We start from the raw sequence: 11527 nt of genomic DNA on the forward strand, positions 1-11527 counted from the left end.
CTGAGAGCGACGTCCAGATCTCTGTCTTGATGTGTGCGTGCCAGCGCTGTGTAACAGCAAAGCCTTTTGTCTTCCCTACAGATGTGTGTCCTCCGCAGTGTTTGCACCAGAGAAACGTTTGTCTCCGCTGTGTAAACTCAACCAGGGCTGAACGTAATGGCTGTCTGTAAACATCATATATAGGCTTGTCACACTGATGGTAGGAGGTAGGTAGTCACTTTTTGAAGCAGTGGGCCAGGGGGGGAAATGGAGGAGAAACATCCAGAGAGAGAGAGAGAGAGAGAGAGAGAGAGAGCATGAGAAATAGAGAGTGAGAGTGAGAGACAGTTGATGCTGTCTACTCTACTCCTGATAAGAGCCCTAGAAAAACACCACTCTGATGTCTGCAAGGGTGTGTGTGTGTGTGTGTGTGCGCACCATAGATTGTGCGCACACACAGTGCACAGATGCATGTATGAGTGTGTCTCGAAAGTGCATATGACTTGTGTGTGTGTGTGCGTGCGCACTGCGCACGTGCACTTGTCTGTGTGTGATCGCTTGTTCTCATGTGTGTATGTGATTGTGTGTCTGTCTGTGTGTGTTCTTGTTTGATTATTTTCATTTGTACACTGTAGGCCTTCCTGTATGTGTGCTTTCTTGTTCTCATGAAAGATTGTGTGTGTGTGTGTGTGTGTGTGTGTGTGTGTGTGTGTGTGTGTGTGTGTGTGTGTGTGTGCGTGTGTGTGCGTGATGTGAATGCCCAAACACTCTAGTGATGATCGCTGTGTCTCCAAGGGAGCAGAGCAGTTCACTTCCTATTAACATGAGTGTGATTCAACACAGCAGTAAACAATCTGATAGGAGACCAACTGTTCTACATGTAACCCAGCTGAAGAAACGCATTAAAAATATAATACAGGTATAAACAATTGTTATTGCTTGTATTTGTTAGTATACTGCAGTTGTGATGATTCAATTAAATCTATTGTTTCACCCATCCCCCCCCCCTTTACTAAAATCAACCGGAAGTTTTGCAGTGCAGTATCAACCTGGATTTTTTTTTACAGTGTACGCGGAAAGGCAGCTGTCAAACACAAAGGAGGGAAATATATATATTTTTTACAGTGCACGCGGAAGGCAGCTGTCAAACACAAGGAGGGACATCATCCGTTTGTGATGGAGAGAGAGAGTCGTCATGTTAGAAGTAACGTTATTGCTTCGTGTTACAACGTGAGTTAACAAAAGTTGAGAAACGGTAGGAAAAGAAACGAAAGACAAACTGTTTTTGAAGCTGAAGTCGAGAGTAGTTAACGGATAATAGTGAAACTGTTTCCCTGCTGAAGTCTCGAGACCGCATGGAGTCACGTTAATTAGCTGCACTTGGTGTTTCGGTAAGCTAACATTAGCTTCTCAGTTACTAGTTAACCTGCTGAAGCCTCGAGACCGCATGCATGGAGTGCCGTGTTTAACGTTAATTAGCTGCACTTGGTGTCTCGGTAAGCTAACATTAGCTTCTCAGTTATGTTGCTAGTTTTGTTCAGGTTTTGTTGTGTGTTACCAAGGAGGTAGCGTTAGCTAATTCCCATTTAATGGCCATTCTAGCAATGTTCCATAGTTTGTGAATGTGTGGCTACGTGTCTAAAGGGAAAAGTAATGCTTAAAGTGTAGTTAGCTAAGTTTCACAGTAATATTCACCATGTTATTTAAGGGGGAAAAATACGTGCATTTATTGAGCTCTATTCAATGAACACTACTCCTCATATTGGTAGAGATAATTAGCCTAAATATAAGTGATATTTGTCAAGCAGTTTTTCCTGAAAAGAAATAACTCCAAAAGGTAGTTTTACTGTCTGTTGCTGCTATGAGCATTTGCCCAAATTATTTACTCAATTGGCGAAACAGGTAACATTAACATTGGCCTACAGAAAATGCTATTTCACTGAAAGCAAACTCAGCTCCAATGTATAAGATAGCTGTTTATTTCTTGCTAAAATATTGGCAAAGCTGACATTTTAATTATAATTTCATGTTTGATATTTGTATTGCATAATACATGAGAATTTGGAAGTTGAACTAACATTACTAGAGCGTATGCTAACAAATAATTGTCAATATATACTGTAAGTAGCTTCTGTATTTGCATTCCGTCAGCGCTTACTTTGATCTTATGATCTGGTATGATGTTGTAGGCTACAACACAAGAGAAACATACGTTGAGATATAAAGGAGAGCAGAACAGAGACTATGAGCCTGTTTGTAAATGCAGGTTGGTGTTTAGTGAGTGAGACGATCCAGTGAAGAAGATCCCAGTGATTCCAGTAGATGGCGAGCCACCCAGCTTGATTGCCAGGAACCTGGATCGACATTGCCACTAAACAGCCGGATGAACTATCTGCCTTGTGGTAGGATCGTGCCAGTCACCTGGATTGGTACCAGCTCAAACACTCAGAGGGAGAGAGGGAGATAGGAGGGGGGGGGGGGGTGCTTGTTCCCTGCCTTCCCTGACTCTGGTGACAGATGACAGTCTATAGTGTGGAGCTCAGAGCGAGAGAGAGAGAGAGGAAGAAGGCAATTAGGATTCCTGGCGTAACTGGGAGGTTTTGAGAGTGAAATTGAGCATACATTTCTTAGAGAGAGAGAGGGATGGATGATGGATGGATGGAGGGCAAGAAAGGAGTGAGAAAGTGTAACAGGCTTTGGGTAAAATAACAGGAGATTAGGACAGGAAGCGAACGCATTGGGAAACGAAGCGTTGGACTGGGAACAGCAGAGGATGAAAGAAAAGGGAAAGGATGGAGGTCAAGAGAGATAAGGATACAGTGCATAAAAGAGAGAGAGGCAGACAGACGGGGAGATAGTGATCACAGAGGGAAACGTCTCCGTGGCATGGACAGAACGGAGAGGAAACCTTGTTAAAGTAGTTCATATTAATCAAGTTATTTTTCATCAAAAGAGAGAGAGAGAGCAAGGCAGATGGAGTTGAGGGAGAGAGAGAGAGAGAGAGGGAAAGGGAGACTGTCAAACATTTAACTTATGTATTTTCATAATATTTCATCATTTAGCACAGGGCCAGTGGGTCAGTCCACCTCTTCATTCCAGGAAAAGCCCTTGAGAGTCTTTGTCACCTGATCTGTCATTTGTTTAACATTCCTGCCTAATAGTTATTTTTTCTGCGTCTCTGTGGTGTAGCCAACCAATAAAGCTGTGCTGTAAGTGAATTACACCCCCCCCCCCCCCCCAAACACACACACACACACACCAAGTGTGTATGTGTGTGTGCGCGTGGGTGTGTGTAAAGTCAGCCAGTCTGTCGGCCCAAGGCTGCCAGACGATAAGGTTCACTGGTTTCAATGGTCTGGGGTGAGATGGAGTGGGGTGGTGTCTGTCTGTGCTTTTGTGTATTTGTGCGTGTGTGTATATTATAATTCCCTGAACACCTGCTGTTTGCATTCCCATCTTATCCCCTTCTCACAAACACAGACACACACACCTTCTCACACACACTTTCTCACAAACACACACACCTTCTCACAGACACACACACACCTTCCCTGCGTCTGTAATGGAAACAAACAGTGGGCGGGGCATTGTCCTGAAGCCACTTGTTAATTGTCTGACGGCCAGCTGGTCAGTTAAAGCAGGCTTTACAGCTGGGTGGGCTGGGGCAGTGTTTTCCACTAGGTCAGAGCATGTCCAGCTAGCTGAAAGCTGTAGCCGGCTAGGGCCCCCGAGAGGGGCCGGGGAAGAAAATTGTGTACATTTTAAAGTAAAATGCAGCAATCTGGTGCACTTTGAGAGCAAAATGAAGTTAATGTCAGAATGCATACATGTTCACATTTCTTTCAGGGGATGAAGTAACTGCAAGTCTATCTGTCTAATTAGCTATCTATAAAAAATAATAATAGCCTAATTAGAATACTGTAATATGGATGTCATTATTGTTACTTTACTTCTCTTTTTCTCTCGTTTTATCATTTTATATAAACTGAGCAGGTTTGCTAAACAACTTGAAGGAATTCAGAGTCCTCTGAGTTGGGCTTGGTGCTCTCTCTTTCTTTTGTTTGACATGGCTTCTAATATGTAGATAAAATAATCAAGTTGTTATCAATGATGGAAAACCCTGCTGGGGTGAGCTTCACTGGACCAGGTGGTATTGATGGCAGCCTGCTAGCTTGGTGTCTTTCACACAATCCAACAAACATTCAGTTCTTCCAAACTGCTCAGAGTAGATGCACAGTTTCCATTCTACCATTCCATTTAAGGCTAAATATACAGTAATCAGTTGGGCTGTGCAATCCACACACCACAGTGTGACTGCCCTTCACATACTCCTCTCTGCTTTCATTTCATTCCTCTCCCTCCCTCTTTTGTGTATTTATTTTTTAATTTTATTTTAAATGTATTTGAAGGATTTATGCACACAGATGTAGTGATGGACAAACCCAACTAAACTCAGTTTACCCAACTTTTTATTTACAGAACAAAGCTTGCCTATTTTTTTTAGGATGTCATGAATATTTAAGACATCCAGAGATACAGTCAATGTCTCGTCATAGACGCTGGGGGGGCTGGCTGGGGGTGTGGTCAGGGTGGGGTAAATCCCCCCGTTCTCCCCATTCAGCATAGCCCAGGTAGACAGGATCGGGGATTCAACCACCACAGTAAACGCACATCTGAACAGACGTCTATGTACCTGCTCCAGCATCCCCAATCCTGTAGTGTAGACTGAGAGTAGAGCCGCAGCACCTTTTTCTATTTCCCACTTTCTCTCAAGTACCCCCTGTAGTACCTCCACGTACCCCTAGGGGTATGTGTACCCCAGTTTGGGAAGCACTGGACATCATAGTAAGTAGTATTAAACTGATGGATGTTATGCGAGGACAAGGTCTTTTAAGGGGAAAAAGTAAATAAATGAAATACTTCTCGGAAAATAGACTTGATTTCTGTTTAAATTGGTAGTTTGCCTCATGATTGTGATCATCGACTGGAGGTCATAGTTCACGCACCATTTTCTTTCCCAGTACATCACTGCAAGTACATCACTGGGTCTACATTTCATTTGACGGCTTTATCGTCTAATTTCACTCGACATCTCTTCTTTGCTCTGGCAGAAGCTTCGACTCGAGAGCTGTGTTTCTCAGTCTTCAGGTTATGATATGATCCCTCTCCACCTGGCCCGGGATCCCCATGTTTGTTTGACTCCACAGCGCGGTTTCCCTGGTGAGACCAGAAGTTTCCACTGTGAACAAGAGAGAGAGAGATGGAGATAAGGATGGAGAGATTAGGGCTGAACGGAGAGGAAAAGAGAAGGACAAGGGGGAAAATGTAGCCAACTGTAAAATAGTGAAAGATTGAGATGAAAGAGGGGAGATTAGGGGAGAGAGAGAAAGAGAGGAAGGCGAAGAGAAAGAGTTTAGTCGACTGTGAAACAGTGGAAGATAAGACAGCAGAGATTGGGCAGAGGGGGTGACACTGTGAAAGGCGGGGAGAAGAAGGCTGGGAACACGGGAGTGAAGCTGGCTGTGAAACCAACGCTGACAGATCCACATAAAAGAGCCCAGATATAGAAAGAGTTTGAAGAGAGATGAGGGGAGGGGCAGAAAAATGGAAAAAGATTGTAGCAAACGGTGAAAAGATGACGAGAGAGAGAGACTTTGAAAGAGTGAAAGATGCCTTTATACTTACAGTATGTACAGTTCCTATACCTAATGTCCAACATCAGAAGTCCTCTTAAAGTGTTGGACAAAATACAGATTGTCTGATGTCCTGGTCCAGTAAGATGTTGACCTGGGCTACTACTGCTCTGCTTGCTGTGGTTGGGGTCATTCGGGCTGATTCAGTGCACCTGGGCCTGATGCACTCATTGGCTTGAAAGACATTCAGCATCTCTCTCCCTCCTCAACGATGCACCTTTTGTTCTGTACTTTGTGTTGTCTGGTTATTTCCCCATAGCTTTCGTTAATAAATTGTTGTAACTTTGATTTCTTGTTTGCTGTATGACTCCAGCCCCACGCCTGCAGAGGTGGGCAGGGTGGTCGAGAGAAGAGCCAATGGAGAATCCTGTCCATTAGATGGGGTTTTGCAAGTCATCTATACAACCCCGGGGAAACTGCGTTGTAGAGATTGTACAACTCCACTCCGGAGAATGGGGGCATTTTGATGAAATTCCTTTCCATTGAATGAGGTGATTCATAGTAGATGGGGTACAGCCTCCCTCGTATGTTACAACCCGGCTCAAGGAAGTAAGGAAGTATTGGTTACACCTGTTTTACTTCCTGCTTTACCACTTCAAAGCGGGTTGCTGTGAAAAGGGTCTATTGGACCAGTATCCACCAAAAAGTTTCTGCTCTGTGTGTTCTGACAGTGAGTGACTTGGTTGCTGGGTCACTATATTCTGACCTAAGTGCATGCGAGAGACGCTGAGGACCTCTGAGCAGTGCTCTCTTGCTGTTAGAGTAGGCAAACCATGTCCCCCCCCCCCCCCCCCCCCCCCAACTCAGATACGGCCTGTCATCACAGTATGTCGTCTTAATGAGTCAACATGATTAACAACAACCTATCATGAAGTATCAAGCTTACTATTGACCCCAAGAATGAATGCATCCGTTCTCCAAGCATTGTTTTGGACACCTCCTCGCAGCCTTACATGACATGACATGACATGACATGACAAATCAAGGCTGTGTAGAGAACTTGGAGGCTTTGAATGGCTGGACTCAACTTCTTGTCCATTTGACACTTGTTGCCAGTCATGAAACAAGAAAGCATGCAAATTGGACTGGCTGTTGATGGCTGATGCCCGTGAAATGTTCAGCCATCGCCAACTTCTCTTGGCCGCCAAACGTGTTGAGCGTTCACACATTTGCAGAGTTTCCCTGGTTGCTGAGCTCAAAGGGAAATGAATGTACCACTGGAGACTTGTTGATGGTGTTGCGCACTGTGTGAACGTACGACGACTAGATCTCAACTCAAAGGCTGTTATCTTTGCCTCTCTGCACTGCCATTGGGCCGCTTTCCTCTCTGTTGAGTCAGATGGGATGTCACCACCTCAAACTTAGATGAAGGACACATTGACAAGAAAAAGCCTGTTTTCTTCTCCCATTGTGGAAGCAGTAGTTTCCTTGGGTTGAAAATGATCAATCAAGCCCATAACCGCAAGGCTTATCAAGCTGGCTCATCTGTCCAAGGCACTGGCAAACGCTGCAACATACTCGATGCCCCTGACAAGAACCAGCAGCACTGCCTGCAGGTTGGCAACGCCAGCTGACAACCGCTTATCAGGTCCAGTTGGTGTACTGTCAAGATGGAAGCATGGAGAGAATCAACGTCATGAGTTTCCACTCTAGATTCTGTTCACTCTTTTTTTCTTACTGGTTCCGTTTGAAGAAAAGCAAACGTGCAACAGGGCCCAATTCATACCTGGGACCTTTACAGAGTTTTGAAGTATTTTTTGCTATTTTATATTTGGAACTGTCAGTATCCATACCTTTTATTGTAAAAGGGTTTAAACAAATCCTTGTTAATGTTAATTTTGTGTGAGCGTATAGAAGAAGCCACCCCTATCACCCATATACACATTGCTTATTTTATTTAATTTTATTGTATTTCATTTCATAATGTTCATGATGTATTCCTTTTATGTTATGGTGTAGTTATCTGCAGAATCATTCACTGTGCTCCAGTTTCCTGCACTCAGACAATACATAATACAAGAGTAGTGACGCCCTTTGGCCACAAGAGGGAGTATCTCCTTAAGCGAGCGCATCTGTCATGGAAAGGCACATTGTACAGGACTAGTCACTAGACAAAAATGTGTAACGATACACTCCGTGTGCATTTCTGTAGACCTGTATTAAGCAGGTAAGCACATATAACGGGCCATAATTGGACACATGTAGGCTATAGCATAATGCCTGGAGGTTATGGAGATGGGAGGATGTTAGATGTTTAGTCCTGCTGTGATTGTTTAAGTGCAAGTTACTTGTGATGGATGTACATTTATCAGCTAAGCTAACGTTATTTGTTGTAGCAGCTAAGCTAACTTGCTGGCACATGTCAGCACCCCGTGGTGCTATTACATTTTAAAGTGTGTGTTTGAATTGCTTTCACCCAACTGTGAATACAGTAATGAAACAGGGAGCAACAGTGTTTGTGTGTGTATGTTCTGTGACGTAGGCTATCCAGTGTGTGACAGTTGGAAAAAGTGGTTTGATTTTTACCTGCTGGGTCAGTGAAAATATATTTGGGGCAACTGACCCACTGGCCCAACTGAATGGAGAAAGAAAATTCCTCTTTTCTATTCTAGTTCTACTTTAGGACACTGTCAAACTTGTATTTGTGTTCAGCTTCACCTTCTGTTTGTCATTTCAGATAGAGACCCACAAGGCCAGTCGTTGTCAAACGGTTTCACGTCAAGTAAACCGACACAAATTAGACCATGGACCCCATTTGATAAGGTTTTGTCCCAGAGTCCCCCATCTGATATGATTTTTTGCTTTTTGATGGTATTTTATTACAGAAAGTGTATCAAACCCATGACCAAAATAGTCCTACAGTCGTGTTGCTTATGGATGGAATTATAGTGAAAATAAATTATTCCCCTTTTTGCTGGGGACCCCCTGGAACCCGCTCGTGGACCCCTGGGGGTCTCAGACCCCACTTTAAGAACCACAGCACTAGGCCACAGATGCTATCTGGGTTTAGGTTTTGTCTTAGGGATGCCAATCTGAAAGGATCTTTGTTGTTAGATGTGATTTAGTCCAGATTTCCATCACTGTCCATATTGTAGAGAAGACAACCGAGGAGAGCAGTCCTCTTGTACATCCTCTCATTGTGTGACTTCTTTAAAGAATAAGACAAGGGTGGAATTCAAAGTATGCTTACTTTTGGTGGGGACCCCCTGGAGTCCTCTCAAGGACCCCTGGTGGACCCTGGACCCCACGGTGGGAACCGCTGGCCGAGCCCGCCCTAACCCTCTGTGTCCCGGGCCGGGGTATGGCTCTTATTAGTGGCCCATGCCATGGCAGCCCGGGGAAGCCTTTTGAAACCTAATATGGTCTTAAATCAGATTTATAAATGTTTAGGTGTATTATGAAAAACACACACGCAGGCCGCCCCGGCAAAACCAGGCCCTGTGTGTGTGTGTGTGTGTGTGTGTGTGTGTGTGTGTGTGTGTGTCTGTGTGAGACAGAGAGGAAAAGCTTACTGTGAAATACAAAGAGGGAAAATAAGTTGTGTGTTAGATAAGAAAGAAACGTCTTTGTGTGCCTGTGTGTGTGTGTGATTCTGTGTTTTCCCTTGTGTGTTTTTCCTTGCCCTAATTCCTCCAGTGCGACAGCGTTTCAATAAACAGCATAGCCGTATAACGGGGGGCCAGTCTATACACACACACACACACACACACACACACACACACACACACACACACACACACACACACACACACACACACACACACACACACACACACACACACACACACACTCAGTCAGTTCATATTGCAGTCTGTATACATTGTGCACCCATAGTTAAAACAGATTGAATGACAGCCTGGAAACACGATAAGCTTTTAAACTCTGATGATGGAAAGAAAAAATAATTTCACCACTTTTTCACTTTTTTCCTCTGGAAAATTTGTTTCTCAATAATTCATAGCAGCAGGAGCTGTGTGTGTGTGTAACTGTGCAGGCAGTCATGTTTGTGTCTGTGTGTGTTGTCCTGTCTCTTAACACATGCATGTGTTTGTGCTTGTAGGAGTGTGTGTGTATTTTGGTTTGTGTTTGTGTGTGCTGTGGGCCATTCTCACACTCTTCCCTACTGCCACATCATTCACTAGGCTAATTGAGTGGTTCTCACAACTAAGGACCCTAAACTGACATAAATTAGTCCGCAGAACCCCATTTGATAAGATTTTGTCCCAGGGTCCCCCATCTGACAAGATTTCTGCTTTTAGATGTCTTATACAGTAAGTACCATGACCAAAATAGTCATATATTCTGTCATTGTGTTACTTATGGATCCAAAGAGTGAAAATAAATTATCCTCCTTTTTGCTGGGGACCCCCTGGAAACCCCTCAAGGACCCCTGGGTGTCCCCAGACCCCACTTTGAGAACCACTGCACTAATTCATCCTCAGAGAGAACATGTACACACAAGCGAACACTCACTCTCAGCAGATCTTCACTGTTATTCATTTCCTTTCCGGGCTTTTTAATTAGGAAACCCCATTGACACAGTGGCATATTAGCACCAATGACATTAAATGATACTGAATTGGACTGAAAGTTGATAATGATTCTCTCTCTCTCTCTCTCTCTGCAGGGATCTGAACAGAAACAACATCACCAGAATCACCAAGGTGGACTTCTCTGGCATCAAGAACCTCAGGATTCTGTAAGTGCTTCTTACACACAGGCGGGGCTATGAGGGGAGACCGTGCTAGTGGTTTTTACACCCTCAATTTACACCCACACTATTTTGAGATCATCTGTGAACCAAATGTAAATATCTAATCTGTCTTTCCGTCTCCGCTGTCTCCATGTCAACTTGCAAGATCACTGCTAACTCGGCAGTGCTAAAAGCAGTAAAGACAGACTGCCGGCTAGTTAGTTGGACCACGCTCGTCTTTCTTCCTCCTTGTTTGCGACTCATATTCCTTTCTTTACAAGGAATGCCATTAGCAAACAAACTGCCATGCTGGAGCAATTAGGCCAATGCTATATTTACCTAATAGGTCTGTATGTGGCTATAGGGGAAACATGTCTCTATAAAATAAACCTTCCCACTGTAATGAGGGATTTCAGGGCCAAATAGAATGCAAGTCCTCTCCTGAGAGTTGATTGTTGTAATTACTGAATATTTACAAGGTTAAATAATAGAGTAATCGGGAGCTGACATGCCAGCAACAAGCAGCGAGATGCTTTAAACAAGCAACACGACATCAACATGTTACGACATCAACATGTTACAACATCAAGATGTTCCAGTGGTGTGGATATGTAGATACACGGGGGAGCATGTGGACTGAGACATATCCCCATATTGGCCCAAGTTATTATTACCATCATTTTCCAGAGAAAACTGCTCTCATGGCTGAACCTCTTTTCTTCACAACCTCCAACCCCACCGGCCACTAAGAAGAAGACATGATATCACGTGAGATGTTTTCCGCGTTTTGCAGTCCTCCAAATTAAAATAGTTCCCTCTCGCTGCCATTTGGGGCCGTCAATGTGTGAAATTACCGAGTGCACCTTTGTAAAAGCATAAAGAATCCAAGAATTTACAGGCAGAAATGTATTAGAAATAGAGATCGCACTTGATCCGTACGGATCCGCCCCCACGGTTCGGCACGCATGTGAACCACGGATTCATTGCAAAGTTTAACCATCGGTGTGAAATAGGCTACAGTTTTACTGCTGCTGTTACTTGTTAAAGTAATAATTGGCTACATCTTGTTGCAGTGAAAAGATACAGACAAGACAGATACGTACTGGGACTCTGACCTGAAGTGCAATGACTGCGTTACGTGCAAAGGGGAGAAAAAAAGAAG

General features: G+C 43.9%; 2 protein-coding genes across 2 annotated transcripts in view; both read left to right on the forward strand.

Annotated features, from left to right (window-relative positions):
• The window catches only part of LOC310790632 (histone H3.2), a gene marked incomplete at its 3' end in the record, with an annotated part of 494832 nt that overhangs the window by 28673 nt on the left and 454632 nt on the right, over window positions 1-11527 (forward strand). The window lies entirely within an intron of this gene.
• The window catches only part of slit3 (slit homolog 3), a gene marked incomplete at its 5' end in the record, with an annotated part of 417236 nt that overhangs the window by 14239 nt on the left and 391470 nt on the right, over window positions 1-11527 (forward strand). The window contains one exon of the mRNA XM_083652464.1: window positions 10300-10371. Within this exon, the coding sequence (XP_083508590.1) occupies window positions 10300-10371 (72 nt within the window). The remainder of the gene's footprint in view (window positions 1-10299; window positions 10372-11527) is intronic.

This window comes from Poromitra crassiceps, assembly GCF_964638095.1.
Source record: "Poromitra crassiceps genome assembly, chromosome: 15".
Classification (NCBI taxonomy): domain Eukaryota; kingdom Metazoa; phylum Chordata; class Actinopteri; order Beryciformes; family Melamphaidae; genus Poromitra; species Poromitra crassiceps.